The 20,762-nt window shown below is 37.3% G+C and overlaps 1 protein-coding gene across 1 annotated transcript in view; it reads right to left on the bottom strand.

Moving 5' to 3' along the window:
* The window catches only part of LOC122805945 (extracellular calcium-sensing receptor-like), a 134,241-nt gene that overhangs the window by 86,316 nt on the left and 27,163 nt on the right, over positions 1-20,762 (bottom strand). Inside the window, exon 3 of the mRNA XM_044076190.1 lies at positions 3,351-4,193. Coding sequence (XP_043932125.1) covers positions 3,351-4,193 — 843 coding nt within the window. The remainder of the gene's footprint in view (positions 1-3,350; positions 4,194-20,762) is intronic.

The raw sequence follows: 20,762 nt of genomic DNA on the forward strand, positions 1-20,762 counted from the left end.
GATTTTATGGTCAGACCTTACCAGGAAGCACGTGACATTGGGGTGGTGCAGCATTATTCATATTTGTGAGTATGAGGTCCAGTATGTTGTAACCTCTAGTGGGCAATTAAAATTGCAGCTCAGGTGTCTCACTACTGTTTTTCCAGGTCTAAATGATGTGGTGTCCATAAGAAGTGTTTTGAGGATTAAAGCAATTTGGGCCCTTTACCATTTGGCAGGGCACTGGTTTAGTATATGACAGAAGCTCCTTTTCATTGAGGTAGTATTTTGCATGTGGTTTGGTTTATATGTTTTTTCATCTGTAATGTTTCATAGTGGTTTGTCTTAATTTATCTGCAGCTTTTTAAAATTAATGCACATACCAACTTTTGGTCAAATTTATTTGTACATTGTTGTTGAGGGAAGATTCATAAATGTGTTTATATTTATCATGGCAGAAACCTAGTCTTAGTTTTATATATGTAATTAGTTACATAATTAGTCAGGTGACTAGGTTAACTTACTTATACTGCATCAATTGCTATGCTTGCACATTCTGATGAAGTCTTTTTAACAAGACAAAAGCACTTAATGTGGATTTACTACATCAATAAAAAAGTGGACTTTTAGCTGTCCATTTGTCTTTTCCACTTTTTGGATTTACCTCTAGTGGTCATATGAATTAACTGGATAACTGGTTAAGGGTGCTTGTGTTTAAAATATCCAGGAATCTCTGTGCCTGCAGACTTGAGGCCATGTAGGATCCACAGTCTATAGAAGGATAAATGAAGGCCCTAATGACTAAGGTGTTAGTCTGGATGGTGAATGTCTCCAGTAGGTTTTAGTAGGTGCTAGGAGTTACCTGGGATATGGAGGGTGACCTACTGCTGGCTAGGATATGCTACTGGATTTTTATCTATGCACATGGAGAAGCTCCAGCATGTTATCCTGTTTAACCAAGCTAGAGATGTGCTTGGTGCTCAGGTGTATCACGATACCTTCACCTTTAGTCCATTTTTGTGCAGCTACAGGTCTAAAAGTCTGGAAGGCACTGAAAACTTGGACTGCCAGGGTACTCTTTGTAGATTGTAACCATGTCTTGGAACCTGCACATATGTCTATCTTCTCTAGGCTGAGGAGGGCTTGGAGGGAGTTTAGCTTTTTGTTTAGGCTCCAGGCATTGAGCAATAATACCTTGAGGTTCACGTGAGTTGATTTTGCTATTTGGGTAGGTTTGTTAATTTGGCATTATCTAAAAAGTCTGTATAGGGAGGATAAAGTTGTGGCCAGTATTTGGAATCCTAGAGGGAACAGGTGCAGACCTTCCATGACAAAGCTACATGGTCTATTAACCATGTCTTCTCATGGTGACAAATAATGGATCCCCTAAGAATGAAACCAGAAATCTAGCCAATTGTTAAAATCAATTAGCTTTTGTAGGTACTGCAGCATCATCCTGGGTGAAGGTAATATGCTGGGCAATGCTAGGCCCGTACTAGCCTGAGACACACACATAGCTCTTTAATGTCTCTCTTCATATAGTCTAGGGAGGTACATCTAAGGTCGTTTACTCCTATGTGGACTACGATGGAATCATACTGGTACCTGTGGTGCAGTAATTTCAGTGCTTCCATAATTTGGTGGATCATGGCTCCAGATAGGCAAGTAACTGTTATCTTCTCATCTTTCTTCTTCTAAAGAAGTGAGCATATATGCAGGAAACTTTTACACCTCAGTCCAGAAGGGAGGCTGCAACAGCTGAAATCTGAATTGTAATCCTGTGGATTCTGGAGTGGTGGTGGCAGTAGTAATGACAGAATAAATAAAATCATGGCTGCAAACTGATGAATCATTGGAATAAAGCTAGTGAAGCATTGATTCAGGAGCAAGAAAGGAATGTGGTTGTCTTCTAGAGGGATGAGTAAATAGTCATAAAAACAAAACATATCCTAACAACTTATATAGTTGAAAATATCTGTATTTCAACTAAAAATTATTTAACACTTTTTGCAGAGAACATCTAATGGATTATGGTAATTTAATAAACTTAAATTACAGATGGAGAATTTCTGAACGTTTATTAATTAAAATTATAGCATTTTAATTTAGAAACGCTCAGCATTTCACCAACTTTGTTTTTACGTTTATTATATTTTGTTTCTAGTAAATCCTTGCAAGTGAGCCTGAACCTTAGCTCTTTCATTTTCTAATTATGGTAATTTGAATACTAGGCTTAACATGGATACAGCACTTGCTTTACATTGGAGAGCTCCTGACACCTCTAATTTTTGTGCAATATATCAATCTATGTTCATGGGGTGGCACAGTGGTGCAGTGGATAGTGTTGTCGACTCACAACAAGAGGTTCTTATCTACCTTAATAATCCATTGACCCTAAATTGCGCATCCTTTCATGTGGTATGGAAGAAGAACTGCAGAAGAGCTAGGCATCAGGAGTTGTGAACATTGGCTCTAGATAAAAATGGTTTAAGTGAAAGGATAAAGAGCTAAAATATGAGAAGGAAAGAGGCATTCCTTTCTCATGCCTATTTTATTTTAATTTTAATAAAAAAAGAAATAAAACCATTACTACCAAGACAACTGTATTCAGAAAATCTTAATTAAGAAATAGAATTGCTGGGAAAGTTATAATTTGTAGGAGTATCAGCAAATAAGAGACAAAAGTCCTGTCAAATACATTGATCAAGAACAGAAGAAAGGTATCATCCTAATTATGATCTAGTTTACATTGGTATAAGATTCAATTCCAACGCAATTTTATTGGTAATAGATAATGAAAGCACCTCTTAGTGAGTGATTAACACAGTCCTTTATGCAGATTCACTACAATACCCAACCAAAACTGGATGTCAGTACTGAAAAAGATTGAGCTATTTCCTCATTCAAAGGATTGGTGAGTCAGGGATTATCTCTCACTCCCATTCTCCTAAGCTGTTTTGTAAACTACTAGTTAATTTGTAGCCATCAGGGTTTTAGTCGTGGGGTTTACACTTTACGCCATAGATTTACCTTGTATTTGTACTCTAATGTTATATATTCTAATAAGAGGGTCAGTATATAATGTCCTGGAATTCCTATGTCTGTAATGTGCATCTTTAAGGACATCACCAACTGTTCCAGTTTATTTATGACAAATAATCTGAGATTCTGCTTTCAAGTCACAGGTCAGAAATGTTCCAGCTTATTTATGACTAATAATCTGAGATTCTGCTTTCAAGTCACAGGTCAGAAATGTGAAGAAGCCATCATTGCACTAAAGAGCAACCTTTCTACCTGCTTAATTTTATCTATTGAGCAATATACCTCCTTTGTTGTTCCACTAATTCATTTAGAAAAGTAAGGAAATGTACCTGCCATGGCTGAAAATAGTTCCTGTCTGCACATGTGTTGTTTCTGAAAGGTCCTTCACCAGGTCTGCATGTCTGCAAGTTATGCAATGCATGCGCCAAGGAGTACACTGCATTAAACATTGTGTAGGTAAATCTTAAATTGTCGACTGGGAAGATGGTCTGGTCCAAGATTTGTACGTGCTCATCTCCACTGCAGAATGGCACCTCAGAAGCACTTTCTACTTTTTTCACTTGCTTAAGAGTTTCACTGTCTGTCCATCTGCAGCTGAAAGCAGCCTCCCAAAATGGCTTCATATAAATATCATGGGGGTACTTCAAAGGATGAATGCTGTAGAGGAACTCCTTAAATCCTGGAATATCTCCACTGTACATTGCAAATCCTAGTGTGCCATGCAGTGTTTTCCATAGTTCCCTTTTGGAGACAACAGAATCTGTAATCCAGCTTGAAGAAGCAACCCAGACTTTCCCTGTTACGTTTTGTGCAGTTATTTCTTCCAGAAGTAGAGCTACTTGAGGTCCATAAGCATAAATTATAACTACAGTTGCTGATGATTTTACAATTTTTTCTACAAGGGAGAGAACTGCCTTTCTACTGTGTTCTGTTGGAAGAACCTCATTAAATGCCACACAGGCATGAGCCTCAATAAATGCTTCCTTAAGTTGCTGACTTGCTTGCACACTGAAATCTTTATCTGCATAAATAATTCCTATCCAGGTCCAGTCAAACAACTTAATTAATTCCACAAGGCCAAGAGGCTGAGAATAGCCATTCATTACAGTACGAAGGAATGATGGGAACTGGTTCTTGTCACTAAGTATTGGGAGTACAGCGGAATGGCTTACCTACAAATTTAATTACATGGTAAAAATACACAGCTTTAACAATACAGTTCATGTTACTAATAACATAGTGTTGTTTTCAAGCATCACTAAAATATAACTACAGTAGTTAAGCATTCTGCACTTTCAACGACGATGGCAACATTTTCATATTTTTTTCTTCCTTAATAACATGTACTGTTTGTCACACAGTCTAAGCTGCAATATTTTGTGGTACATTAAATAAGACTGAACACAAACTCCACACATGCATGGCATCTGCATTGAATAAGCATTGTGTCTTGGACATTTGTGAGACAAGCCAGCTTGAAAACAGTGTTTCATTTTTATGTCATATTACTAAATAGGCTATTTAAGAACAGAATGGAAACTTTCCAATATTGCATATTTCTTTAGAAAGTAGTGTCATAAGCTAGAGTAGTCTGGCAACATGCTTATTCAATCCATTTATCTTTGCTGCCTCAATAGATTCTAGACTATCTAATTCTGAAGTAGGAGCTCAGAGAAGTGTGTGTGTGTGTATATGTGTGTATGTTTGTGTGTAAGTTACTAAATTCAAGAGGCAATTGTGATACAGGGCCACATTCCAAAAGACATACTCTGTATAAGGGACTTTGTTTGGTATAAGCTTGCCCTGATTCTGAAAGACTTGCTCAATATAACTGCCTTAAATCAGTGTAAGACCTATCAATAAATAAGTATTTGCCATAGGCCACATTCTAAAAAACTTGCTCTTGGAGTAAGTGATTTACTCTGATATATACACCAGAGTAAGTCACTAACACTGAGAACAAGTCTTTTGAAATCTAGCCCCCAGTGGAAGCTTTCTTTATAGACAAGCCTTACACTGTACTAAATCACTTACACTCAGAGTAATCTTTTGGAATCTGGCCCACATTTGTTTCTGTTTTAGTGCAAGTGTTTTCCACTTTTAACTATTCAAACTCTCTCACTCATAAACTTTATTTGTTATCTCTCCTATCCATAAGCCCATTTGAGGAGCATGAGTTACTCCTCCAGACGCACATACCTCATATTCAAGCCACAAAACACATATTGAGTTTTTACTCTCCAAGGCTAATAATTTTCTCCCTTCCTCATTCACCTGGTCATTTATAGCAGTCAGTGGTCCATCCATGTCAAATGCTATGCAGTCTCTAAATTGATTTTAACTCTAAATACGAGGCAGTCAACTAAGTGTGCAAAACATAACTTGTTTTAAACAACCAGGAAATGCTAAATAGTCAACTTTTATGACAAGGCACTAGTGCAAAGTTGGATAATAAGAAGTAGTAAAACCTCAAGTGTTGTTAGCAATATTTTCCTTGTAAGGCAACTATTACATGCTTAATTCCTATAATCAATAACTTTCAATATTAGAACACATTTTCAGGCTTTGGTGAAGTATGGAGCTGAAGAATACATGATAAGCTAGTTCTGAACAAAATGACATGCATTGGTCTTTTTAGTTAAGCAGTCTTTCAATGAAGCCTCAAATGCATCCACAGTATTAACAGAGTGAATCTCTCTCATGCTGATCTGATAAAGGAGGGGGTTGCAAAATTACTTTTTCCATGTTTTGTGCATTGCCAGTGCCTTTGCTGATGACTTATAATGGCACCCATGTCTAGGATTAATGCCACAGAGAGTTATTTTTGATTTTCCATATATACAATACAGATGAGGCCTTAACAAGAAAACATACCCACAGATGCTGTAGCATGTGCTATTGGCCCAAGTGCAGTATTAAAGAGATGCTTGGTTGCATCCGCTATACCTTTCCTCTCTCTCTCTATTTATAAATAAAGTTTATATATATATATATATATATAATATATATATATATATATATATATATATATATATATATATATATATAATATATATATATATATATCTATACAGCTATCACTAATGACAACTCAAAACTAACATTAACTTGTATGGCTTCTCTCAACTTATCTCCCACCCAACCCAATAACTCTCACACTACTCATACATTAATTGACTGGATATTAGTATACCAACCTTTGAAATACCATAGCCCCCAAACATTGCCAAACTGCTTAAGTGACCACTCTCTTGTAAGAGTGGCTAGGATCTCTCCCCAACTTTCAAAGCCACCCAGATACATCACTTGCCCCAAACTCTCAAACTTTTACCCTGACACTCTTAATGCCCTCCTCTCTGCAGTTGATTGGGACATCCTAAAATACCTCCCATTGCTTCAACTCTATCTTTCTCAACATACTTGACTCTGTAGCTCCCATTCGTACCATTCACTGTCCAAAACTACTCTCAGCCTTATGAAAAATAGAAATAAACTCTGGAAAAACTGGTCCCAAACTAAACTTCCTAAAGATCTACAAAAATATAGAGAAGCAAGGAATTTAACAGAGAAACATATCAACAAAGACAACAAAGACTTTTACTATAACCCTCCTACTGCACTAAAATCCAACTCAAAAACATTTTGGCACTAAATTAACCAGATACTCCACCCAGGCAATCCTTTTCCCCCAAACCCATGCCCAGACAACACCCCTTTAGAAATGGCCTTCCTATTCAACTCCTACTTTATTGACACTATATCCAAGCTATCAAAGTCTAACACACCATCTACTTTAAATCCTCCTGTCACAAATCCTCCTTCAACCACATCCCCCTCCTATGCCTTCTCTCTCAAACCAGTGCCAACTTCCTTCATCAAGACTTTACTATCCAACTTAAAACCCTGCACGCCATCCACAGATAAAATTCCTCCTAACTTTCTGTAACTTGCATCAGAGATCCTTGCCCTACCAGTATTCATTCTAATAAATCGCTCTATCTCTGAAGGAAAAGTCCCATCCATATGGAAGCAGTTTCATACCCTTCCAATACACAAAGGCGGCAACTCCTCTGATATCTCTAACTTCCGTCCCATTGCTATCCTGTCCCCTCTTTCCAAAGTCCTTGAAAAATGTGTTCACAAACAGGTCATGCAATATCTTTCTAAGCACAACCTTTTAACTCCTACTCAACATGGCTTCAGACCTAGACATAGCACTACCACTACACTTCTATCCTTTCTCCACACAGTCTCTCATGCAAGGGAAGACCACAAGCTAGTTCCCTGCTTATTCCTGGATATGTCCAAGGCATTTGATACTGTCTCTCATCCTCTCCCCTTGAATAAACTACAAGAACTAAACTTCTCCCCTGAAGCTTTTTCATGGTTCTCTATCTACCTCTTCAATCAAACCCAATCAGTTAAATGGCAGACCGAACTCTCACCACCTCTACCAGTCCAAATGGGTGTCCCTCAAGGTTCCATTTTAGGACCATTACTTTTCAATATTTTTACTAACAATCTGCACACCTCTTCCCCCTCGACTTCCCTAGTTCAATATGCTGATGACTCGACCATTACTACTATAGCCAGCTCCCTCTCTGAGCTCCATTCTGCCACGCAAACTGCCTTTAACTCAATAGAAACTTGGCTTACTGACAATCAACTCATTCTAAATCCAAAAAAAAAAACAAAACTGCTACTCTTCCTCCCTAAAACTCTGTCCTATATCAAATCTACTTTCTCCATTCTATCCCTTAACAACACTTCCATACAAGTAGAATCCAGCACCAAACTCTTAGGAATCACCATAGATGACCAACTGAAGTTTGACATACATAACAATAACTGTATCAAAAAGTCCCATCAAAAACTTGGTTTGCTCTACAGAGCAAAAAAATTCCTTTCCTCTGATGCCAAAATTATACTCTCCCAATCATACCTCCTACCCAGTCTTATGTATGGCTCCGAGATCCTTACTAATCTTGACACAGCCTACAATAAGATAGTTTGATTTCCAGCTAATCAAAACAATAAATCCCATCACTGCATCTCACTTAAACAAATGAACTGGTTAGAATGACCTCACCTTCTTCTCTCTCAACTCTCCATTATTCATTCCATCCTTTACTTGCCATCATGCTGTCCAGCACTCGCACCACTTTATTCATTCCATCCTCTACTTGCCATCATACTGTCCAACACTCGCACCACTTATTTCCTACTTCTCCCCCTCCAGACAACTCAGAAGCTCTAACCAAAACTTACTCCAAATCTATAAACCCAAAACCAAAACTGGATGTAAATTGTATAGCTATCACCTATCTATGACATGGAATAAACTACCCCAAGAGGTACGGTCCCTAACCAACGCAAAATTATTCAAGTCAGCATTAAAGGAACACCTCAAAATTCATTGGTACTGCCTCTGTACTTAGCCACCATAAAAATATACTCATTTTATCTCCTTACCCCCTCTTCTAGCTATCATGCTATTCTACTTTACTTACCCACTCTCCTGTAGTTCCACAAAAACATTTTTTCTACTATCAACCTCCTGTATCTTTTCAAATCTTACTTTCCTATATTATATTCCTGCCCTTATCAAGCCCCCTTCTCCTAGCCCTTCTTCCCTCTGTTTCTTACTTCCAGCCACCTCTCTTTCTTTATAACCTTTCCAAACCTCGTTCAACTTACTGGCACCCATTTTTCAAATCTGACTTCTTTACTATATGTTATAAGCCTTCATTTAAAACTTCTAATTAGTCAGATTGTATTGCTAAGACTGTAATTAGCTGTGTTTTATCACTGCTGTGATTGTACTGTAATTACTGTAAATAGCTTGTTTATATCTTTTTATTGCTTACTTTATTTGTTACACCTTGCTGTATAATCTTTATACTTGAATGCTATATTTTGTACTTTATTGGAGCTTTTCTCCCCAGGTCTCTGCTGAAAAAGGGTATGTGCCCAGCCAGACTAACCTGGTCAACAAATGTAAATTAAAATAAATAATATATATATATATATATATATATATATATGTGTGTGTGTGTGTGTGTGTGTGTGTGTGTGTGTGTGTGTATGTGTGTATGGCCTTTGGTCTGTATGCATATAAAGTGAATATTTATTAAATTTATATAATTGAATGAATATTATTTGTAATTTCAAATTAAGTTTTTTTTTTTATATAAAAAAATTAGTTAAGGTTGATCATATAACTGAGAGGCACCAAAAAAGTTTGGTATATAAGTGATAAAGTGCATTGCTGGAATAGCAATGACAAAGCCTTGTTAAAGGGGAAATCGCAATCTGATTGGTGGGTGGCTGTAGTATTCTTCTAATAAACCCTATTAAGTTTGAAACTGAGTGCTGGAATTGTTGGTCTGGTGTACATACATACAAGCGTGCATTTTCACATGCACACACACACACACACACACACACACACACACACACACACACACACACACACACACACACACACACACACACAAACACACACACACAGAGCTATCCAGCTTTTGGTTTCTTAATAAGATATGTAGATATGAGCTATTAGTCTTAAACAATCCATGTTTTAAATTATTACAGTGGAATTTAATGTCATAAGTATTTAGGAGCAATTTGTCTTTACAGTGTACAAGACATGATTAAATTATTCTGTAGGCGACTTAAAAAAGAGCAGAAAAGAGAAGGAGCAATGCATGCCTGGAATAAAGCATTACTAATTAAATGTGTTCCACGGAATTTTTGCATCAGAAGATGGTAAGTGAACACTTTGGAATATGCATACTATTAACCAAATTAAGAAGCAAACTACAGCTTTGATTTATACCTTATAATGACTCTATTTAGCTACAGACATTTGGATATATTCCTGGACAAGAGGAAGTAGAATGTGGCATATAAGATACACCTTTTATTCATGCTTGGATAGTACTTTCTGGAACTCGCCATGCTATGACTAATAGTAATGACTTCCTCTTTCAGGAAGAAAAGTTTTGTTGCTCCAGTTACCACACAATCCCCAGTGACATTTTACTAAGTAGTTATCAAAAAATAAATGTGGAAGTCTAAAGTGTCTTGCCTAGTAAGGTGTCTCATGTCCTCAGTGTTCATGAGATAATAGGGAAGTGGCAAACTAAAAGAGATCACCTATTCATCTAGTAACCCATTCAAATTCATTTATTGATAATTAAATGGAGAATGGAGAACTTGGCAGGGAAGTGCATGCTAGGCATATGTTGAAGATGAATGAAGAGTTTTGTATTGTTCACCATGCCCTTACAGACACAAACTGCTTAACCTAGAATTAGCTACCGGTTTTGTCCCTGATGATTACCACACCACTGTGGTGATGTTCCTCCAAACAGTGGTCTTACAACTAACTCAGGTAATTATACATTTATCAGCCTTAAAAGACTCACCTGTAAAACCATTTAACATATTATAACTGGCATCACAAACTGTGATATCACAAATCTTATTAGACTTGAGTTCCAAATGTTTGGCTTTTGGAAAGGTAGATCCTGTCTATTTGAACTGGTGAATTTCTTTGCAAGGGTGAGAGAGAATGTCGATGGTGGACATGCAGTGCATGTGGCACATTCTGACATTGCCAAGGTGTCATGCCACTATTACCCTTGATGCATCACTCAAAAGTTAAATGATTTAAAAGTTAATTCATATGTGGTAAGACAGGCAGTATATGGCTGAATGACAGAACCTGGACAGTGAAAGTTGTAGATGCCTCATCAGAAAGAATGAAAGTCTCTCCATTTTGGTATTTACTTCTCAGCTCTCCAAGCTGACAGTCAATTCAGCTAGCTAACAAAGTTTGTAGATGACAGCAAACTGAACCATGTTAAATCATCTTATGACAGCCAAATCCCTTCAGAATTAACTCTTTCTAGTAAATTTTTGATGTACTAAAAATGGGCTCAGACTAAATGCTTAATGTATACTTCATTCATACTGTGAAGATGACACACCTCTACAAAACAAAAATGCAGTTAAGATCTTAGGTACTTGGAGTGACAGTTGTCACTGTTATGACTGTCATGTAACATTGGTGGTCAGGGAAGAAATGATAATAATTCCCTTATACACAGCACTGATCAGGCTAAATATAAAGTACATGTCCTTTGGGATGCATCCCACTATACATATCAAATAATTAGAAAGTCCCCAAAGGTTACTAACAAATAAAGATAATAGGACAACATTCCCTGTACTACAGAGTATAGAAGCTGTATTACTTTGTTCAGTGCCTTATAGATTTTTGAGGAGAGATGTCTGTCTTATGTACCAGATCATTTTTACCTTTACTTGACAGTCCAGGACTCCTATTTCTCCACAAGTCCAGTATCTCCACTTATACTGGAACTATGGACATAAATCTTCACCAACAGATAAATAAAACATTATAGAAAGACAGGTACTTTGTGGTAATCTTTATGAATCCCCCTTCCCCAAAGGTTTATAACCCAGGACCCTACAAACGTCTATGGCTATCTTCCATTTAAAATAAAACTATTTATATATTTACCTGCCTACCTGTCTGTTTATCTTTTTTTACCAGGAATGTTTGACTAGGATAAAATACTTTTTCAGCATAGGCCCTGGGAGAAAAAAACTCTACATTTAACACCAGTTTTAACATATGCATAAAATAAATTTTCATATCAGAAGAAATACAAAATATAGGTAAATGTATATACATGAGAGAAAAAGCTTTACAATAGCTTACATTATCAATGCATGTACATAACTTGCATAGGAATATATGGTATTCAACATTAGTCAGAAACAGACACCGGCTTGTATATAACACACAGAAAATAACACTGCAAAAGTACTGTAAACCTATCTGATAACTATGGAAATAGTGCAAAGGCTGAAGGTGGTTGATAATGAAATATTGTATAATATAGCATTACATGTTAGCAGTAGAACTATGAAATAACTAACAGGTTGGATTTCCACACACTTACTCTAGGATTGACAAGTGCAGCCTTGCAGGGGAAAATAGGTGCAGTCTGAGGGAGACTACTGACTGACAAGACAAGAATAATTGTGTCACCCAGAGGACAAGGATTATCTATGAATCCATGAATCTGCTCAAGAATCCATGTAGGCCCACTATGGCATCCAGGTAATCATAAATCATATTGGTGTCCCTTCTTATCTCAGTTCTTTTTTTTTTTAATTCTTTATTTGGTTTTAGCAAGTCCATCAACATTTAAAATGGTGAATAACAAGCTAAACAATAACTATTTATGAAAGCCCATAAAAGAATATTTATATATTCTTAACCGTTAGTACTTAGAGCTTTTGCCAAGATATGTACTGATGAGTTATGTTTAAAGTTCTCATTCTTATAGTTGACAACACATTTTTACAGACAGTCTGAGCTAGGTACACAAATTCTCCAAATGCTAATTCAGTTTTACATTTCCAGTGAGCTAGGTACACAAATTCTCCAAATACTAATTCAGTTTTACATTTCCAGTTTTTTTCTTATAGCTTTTCTTGCAATGGCACATATTGCCCAAAGAAAAGGTATCTGAGAAAGAACCAATGCCTGTCTTCACAGGTCAAGCATGCACCCGAGACACATACCTAGAAATGTCCTTAAAGGACAAGTCTATAGAACCCTACGCCTACATAATAATGATGAAGAGGCGGTAGTTGCTTTAAATAAGTTACAAGACGAATTTCAAACAAGAGGCTATTCTAGCTCAGAAATCACTAGAGTGATAGCAGATGCATGGAAATTGAGATCTACAAGATGTAAACCATACATGAGCTCTTATAGTGCTGATACAAGTATACCTTATGATACAAGTATTGATAGAAATAAGTTTAGAATAGTTTTTAGATTTGCAAGTGACATCAATAAGTATACGGAAATTATTAAAAAGAATTGCCACTTACTACATGAAATACCAGGTCTGGTTTCCACAGTTGGTGACACTCCAAACTTCAGTTTTAGAAATAATGTGTCTTTAAAGCAGCAGCTCTGTAATAGAGAACATCAGTCATTTAGAAAAAATCCCTCAAACAGACAGGGCACCTTCCCGTGCAGGAATTGTGCTGCTTGTCAGCATGTCTACACTAAAAATGAGTACATTCATCCTGTGAAATGTTTTAAACTTTATACGAAGAATGATTATGATTGTAAAAGTGTCGATGTTGTTTATTTTTGTTTTTGCCAAGTATGCCATGCCTATTATGTAGGCAAAACAAATAGGAGCTTTAAAGAAAGAATGTTAGAACATATAAGGGACATACGGAACCAGAAGCAATGAAATACTCTAGCTAATCATGTCCTGAATACAGACAGTAGCCATTGTTTTAAATTTTTAATCTTACAACAAATAGTAAGGACAAACAGAGGTGGTGATGTAGAAAACCACACTGAAGAATTAGAACAACAATGGATCACCAAATTATAAGCAGATAGATATCCTGGTTTGAATGGCTGCACCTCATTAGTTCCTTACCTTAAGGCAAGGCGCCTTAAACACTAAATATGAGTTTTTTATATTTTTTTATTGTACTATTATGGTTATATGTGCACAAAATGTGTGTGTGTATGTATGTGTATATATATATATATATATATATATATATATATTTTTTTTTTTTTTTAATAACCATTAGGGATGACATTCCTCCTTTTTAAATATCATTGTGTGTAAATATACACCTTTCTATATATTTTATGCATTTTTCTTATGGATATTGATATATGTTTTTATGTCAGTGGGGTAATATCTCTTTAAATTGTGATGTCATACTAATTGTCCTAGTATTTAACCAAACATCAGTTGTAGTGATGTGGTCTGATGAAGCAACATCAAGTTGTGAAAGCGCTTACCATTTGTTTCTGCAATAAAGTACTGTGACTGACTTCCAGTGTGTAACTTTGGTGCCTTGATTTACTTTTGCAAATATGTATAGCTACTGGAATTGGGGCATTAAATAGTATCAAGGAGTCAGTAATAATGCAATTGTCTGACCACAAAGCCTGAGTAAAGTTTCTAAAATTACTCCAAATGGAAGTCACCAACTTGCAATCTATTATCATGTGTAACCGATCAGCATTAAGAACTTCGCTACACCTCCAGCATTTCATTTTTTCTGTCTTATATATTTATGTAATTTTATGAGTTGCAGGAAAGACTCTATGCAGAAATTTTCATGTATAGACTTTCCAATAAAGGCTGTTAGCAACTGAGTTACGCATTTATATTTTGAATTCCTGTACCTTTACAGAGGTGCTAATCATTACTTCACTATATGCTATTTGAGTAGGAATCTCAGCATGTCTCTTGTAGTTCAATAATTTGCTAGGTGTATTTTCACTAAACGTGAGTTGCATGGAAAAAGAAGTTTACTGTTTTTGATGTGGTTTGATTCATTACCCTGTACAGGGCCACATTTGTCCAAATTTGGAAATGTTATGGCAATATCATCAACACACCACTTTTTAAATTTAAAATATCAGCAATTTATTCTTCAATAGCAGCAGACACTGCATTTGCAAATAAATCATTGAAATGCAAAGTTGTTTGCAAGCAGCAATCTCTGCATTAGTAATGGTTTTCTCTAATGTGAAATTCTTCAGATGACTTTTACTTCTGCAGAGATTGTGCATACTGATTTAGCAAGGTATGATGTGAATGATCTTTATATAACTTATAACCAGAAAAAAGTGCTGTTTGGAAAACAAAGTCTACGGACCACGGTATGGCAATCCTTTATTCCAAACACAGGTATTAACGCTCACAATTACCAATATGTTTTCGTCTACCAAGACTTCATCAGGTAACCCCATTCAGCAACCGACAAGTCCTTAAATAACCCTAAGAATTAGAAATTCAACCAATAAAAGCTTGACATCAATTAAATATACAGAAAAGTACAAAAAAGTGGTAACAAAAGCACCATTTTCAAACATTCATTTACTACCATTTACATAAAGAAACTATAATATTTTTAACTATACAGTGTTGAATTAACTGTGGACCATTTTAATTTATTTTCTAGAGGTTTTAAATTTGTACCATATAAGAAATGTGACAGTACTAGACTTTTATTGGATTTTAAAATGTTTATTGGACATCTTTATTTGGACGTCACTTTTCAGGTACAGGGGAGGATGGACACACAGCCCTGACTGAGAAGTAAAAGTGAATATAACCCACCAATACACCCATAATTGAAAATTTTTGAGTCTATAGTGGAGAAGGAAATAAGAATGGTAGTAGGTAAATCAAGAAGATATAATTTGAATCAAAAAGAGAGAAGGTTACTTGGTGAGCTTCAGCAGAATTCACAGATTAGGGTTATGAAACCAGACAAAGGAGGGGGAACTGTCCTTATGGACCAGGTCATATATGAAGGAAAAATGCATGACACTTTGGGGGATTCCCCTCATGTACAATAGGGTCTCAAAAAATGAGATTCATGTGGCCTATAAGAAAATTGAGTTGGCCCTTAATGATCTGCTTTTAGAAGGATTAATTAATATAGAAATGTTTAAATTCTTACATGTGCCTCAACCTAGGATACCCACTATGCTTGGGATCCACAAGGTTCATAAAGATCAAATTAACCCCCCCCCCCAGACCCATTGTGTCCGCTGAAGGATCCAAGACTATGCTTCTGGCAAAATTCTGTGACATCAAATTGAAAAAAACATAGAAAATACTATTCTAAAAGATTCTTGGGAAATTCTTCAGGGTATTGACATCAATCAGGTTTATGATAATATTATATCTGTAACAGTGGATATCAAAGATTTATTTACAGTTATACCACATGAAGGTGGATTAAGTTGGCTTGAGGCTGCCCTGGTTGATAAATGTAATATCACTGGTGATGATTTACAGGTTATTCTTAACCTTATGGAAATTTTATTAAAAAAAATTTAGTTTACTATGGCAGCGAATATTTCTACCAGTTGAGGGGGGTGGCCATGAGGGCCAACTGTGCCCCCACATATGCCAACATTATCCTAGCCTAGTGGGAAAAGCAACATATTTTCAACTCTAGATTTTGTGACTGTTGGATTTTGTATATGCACTTCCTAGATATCTGTATTTTTTTGGAAGGAATTGGAGGAGAAATTGAATGAATTTCTGTTGGTTAAAGAGCAACTAAACTCCTATAACAGAAATGACATATTTCAAGTTGCCCAAGGTGTGACGACCCACCACTGGCCCAGTAATCAAGGGCCTCAATCCTCATACACATATATATATATTTATATATATATATACATATATATATATATATTTACATATATATATATATATATATATATATATATATATATATATATACATATACATATATATATATATATATATATATATATATATATATGGGTGTATACACTGGTGACGCTTAGGATAAGCGAAACCGGTCTGTGGGGCAGACTGAAAGGCTGAATAAAGCCTTTATTCCAAACACAGCTTTCTGTATTTTATTTCCATTTGCTTTGGATATATGCATGAGTGCTGGATCAAGGTTGGTGTTATATATATATATATATATATATATATATACATTTATATATAAATTAGCAACTATTCCATGGAGTTACCATGCCACTCGAGCAGTAGCCAAGAACAGCAGCAAAAAACAGTCCATTAAGAACAGCAGCGAAAAGCAGCAGCAGGTGACAATTCAAGCAAAAAAACAGTGCTGGTATAATATAAAAACTCAGGTTTATTGTATACAAACGGTAAGCACTTTCACTTAGGAGCTTCTTCAGACCAAAAGATTCAAATGAGCAGAGAACCACATTAAATACAAAAAGAACCCACCCCAATCAATTATGTAAATGAACAAAATTAAAGGTACAACCCAACATAACTACAACTATACCATTCTAACTAGTAAAAGTCTAACTAATATAAGTAAAAATACTTAAATATGCAAATATATATATATATATATATATATATATATATATATATATATAAACATAAACATGGCTCTAAAAATATCTACATGATGCCAATACATAAAAACAATAAAAAAGAAGGAGTATTATTTATGTAACCTCCTTCTATTCAGGGCGGGTTTAATGGAAACCCTCTCATTTAACCCTCTACCTCTATCTGCCTGTAAAATGATGATCCAATTCATCTCTCTGTACAAAGTGAAGCTTCTAATATCACCTCCCCTAGGACTGGAATCCACAGCCTCAGTTACCCTAAACCTAAATGTATGTTGAATTCCTTGTTCTATCACATGTTTTGATAGTGCATTATTGGATGTTTCTTTCCTAATATTATATAGATGTTCCCTCATTCTGTATCGTAGAGGTCTATTAGTTTTTCCTATGTAGAAAGCCCTACATAAATCACACACGGCTGAATAAATAACAAGTCATACAATTATGGGTCCCTCTAAACCTAAACTCCTTATTCTAGTCTGGGTGGCAAAATACCACATCAGTGTCAATATAGGGACAGAAATTACAAGCACCATATGGTTCTGTATACCCATAGTCAATCCATACTGAACTACTTTTCCTATTACATAACAATGTCTTTAGGTTCTTATGGTTCCGAAAATGAAATCTAGGAGCTTCACCCACAACCCTCTCCTCCTCCCAACAAACACAAATACATGTGAGAGATGCAACTATATAGCCAAACTGGAGGCTGAACTCTCTCAACTGAGGGCTGGCATGACCAGACAGGAGGAGATGGCAACCACACACACAACAATCCCACTCCCACATAGACCTACCACAACTGCAAACCAAACACATAAAAACACAAAGACATACTCGGAGGCTCTTATAAAAAACTTACCAAAACAAAAGAGGCTCCCAAAGCAAACATCCAAAATTCCATCACCTCAAAACAAAACACATGCAACACATACTTCAATAAATCAGTGTGTTGACCAATCGGCAGCCCTTAAAGCCAAACACCTTGCCTGATACACTAGTAATAGGTGACTCCATAGTCAGACACACTGATGTCCCACTGACCAGGCTGAACAAGGAGAAGGTGACTGTGAGCTGTCTATCGGGAGCTAGGATCCGCCACATAACATACGCACTCAGGTCACTCCAAAGCAAGTACAAATATGACTCAGTCATTGTCCATGCTGGTGTGAATGACCTGAGACGTACCTCCCTGGACTACATGAAAAGAGACATAGAGGAGCTCTCCGATTATGTAGCCCAGGCTGGTATGACCCTGACCCTGAGCAGCATCTTGCCCTCAATAAGAATGATACCGCAGTACAAAGACAAGATGATCAGCTTTAACAATTGGCTCAAGTACTGGTGTCATTCTAAGGGGATCCAATGTCTGTCTGCCTGGGATTATATGTTGGACAAGCCACGCTGCTTCACAAGGGATGGCTTACACCTGTCACCACTGGGCTTCTGGATATTGGCTAAGGCTCTTGCCACCCCCATAGTGCCTTTTTTAGGCAAGGCTCAAAAGACAAACCCACCTCCTTAGAAAACAAAAATGGAAAAAAACTAAGGGTAATGCTGCTCAATGCCAGAAGTCTAAATCTCAAGATGCAGGCACTTGATGCACTCCTCAGCATGGAGAACATCGACGTCTGTGCAGTAACTGAAACCTGGTTCAAGGCTCCTGAGAGCACCCCAGCGCTACCAGGCTATACCTCGTATCATGCTTTTCGGCCTCAAAACCCGGGCCGAACCACAAAGGGAGGGGGAGTGTCCATATTCATAAAGGACACCCACACCTCCAGGTTAGTAGCAACACATGAAGCATCAGAGACCATACAGGTGCAACTAACCATAGGCAAAACTGCTATACAACTGGTAGCATGTTACAGACCACCCTCCCAATCTCGAGAACCCCACTCAGCTTTCCTGAAGACATTGGAGGATATGAATGTATCACAAAATACCATCATACTGGGAGACTTCAACTACCCAAACATAGACTGGGTACATTATTCTAGCCCTAATACCCTAGCCCAAAGGTTCCTGGAATTCATAAATTCAAATGCACTGGAACAACTAGTCAACTCTCCCACTAGGGGAGATAATATACTAGACCTGATCATCACAAACATGGGGACAAAATGCTCCACACCAGAAGTATACCCCTCACTAGTGAGATCTGACCACAAACTAATCACCCTGGATATACATATCCCACCTCCACCCCAGCACAAAAAGACCATAGTGAAAAACTTCTCAAAAGCAGACTTCACTCTTCTTAAGACTGAGATGGTATCCTTTAAGCCCACTGTGCCAGTGGATACCACATCCCACAATGCCGAATCCTTCACAAATGCTTTCTATGGACATCTTCAAGAATGCATGGATCATGCAATCCCAAACAAATCCAAGTCCCTCTCCACCAAATGTAAGCATCCTGTCTGGTGGACCTCAGCCATAAACAAATTGTATAACAAAAGAAGGAAGCTACTGCATGTCAGAGCGAAATCCCATGAAGGGAAGACATCTCTGATCAACATTAGCTGAAAACTACGTTCTCTCATAAAAACATCCAAGGCAAACTTTGAGAGAAAAATCGCTAAGGACACTAAAGATAACCACAAAGCCTTCTTCAGCTATGTTAGAAACCTGGGCGGAAACCCTGAGATATGCTCAGAGTTGGTTCACAACAACAAAAAATACACTGAACCCACAGATATTGCTAAAATTCTGGCTGACAGGTTCAGTGCAAATTTCTCGCCTCCTTCACCCCCAAAAGAAGAAATACTTATCCCAGCTGAATGTAATCTCCCTGTCATCTCAGATGTCCAAGTGAGAACCGCCCTAAACAAAGTAAAAAACACAGCATCAATGGGACCTGACGGTATCCCGGGATGCGTGTTACGTGAACTCCAAGAGGAGCTAAACCCACACATAAAAATGCTATTTAACCTTAGCCTTACTTTGGGATATGTACCTGAACACTGGCGTACAGCAACAGTGGTCCCACTCCACAAGGGGGGTACCTCTATAGACCCTGGAAACTACTGCCCCATAAGCTTGACTAGCCTGGTCTGCAAAGCTATGGAAAGAATCATTATGGAACTCAAAAACGGAGACATAGGGGACCTACAGACGCTTGACCCCACCCAGTTGGGCTTTGTAAAGGGCAGATCCTGCCTTTTAAACCTGGTTGACTTTTTTGAAACAGTCACTAGAGCCATTGATGAGGGCAAAGCAGTCCATACAGCATACCTGGACTTGGCTAAGGCCTTCGACACAATACCCCACTCAGACATCATAGATAAGCTAAACAGCTTAAAAGTAAACCCTTATGTCACTAGATGAGTTGCAAACTGGCTAAAGGACAGAACCCATAAAGTTAAAATCGCTGGAGCAATGTCAGACTCAAAGCCAGTCACAAGTGGTGTCCCACAGGGATCTGTCCTGGGACCCCTCTTGTTCGGCATTTATTTCTCAGATGTTAAAGCAAACATGGGAGGGCTGTGGCTGACAAAGTTTGCAGATGACTGCAAACTAGGCGCCATAGTCGATACACCAGCAGATACACACATCCTACAAAAAGGCCTCACTAAAACGGACTACTGGTGCCGTAGTCACAGCCTTAAACTAAATGCCAAAAAATGTATAGTCATCCTTTTTGGAAAAAACAAAGTAACTACAAATTAGCACATAGACAGCAACCCACTGAGTACGGAAAAAGTAATCAGAGACCTAGGGACCCAAGTAGACAGCGACCTCTCACTTGACACCCACGTTG

Source organism: Protopterus annectens, chromosome 7.part0, assembly GCF_019279795.1.
Source record: "Protopterus annectens isolate FY-2018-M chromosome 7.part0, PAN1.0, whole genome shotgun sequence".
Classification (NCBI taxonomy): Eukaryota; Metazoa; Chordata; order Ceratodontiformes; family Protopteridae; genus Protopterus; species Protopterus annectens.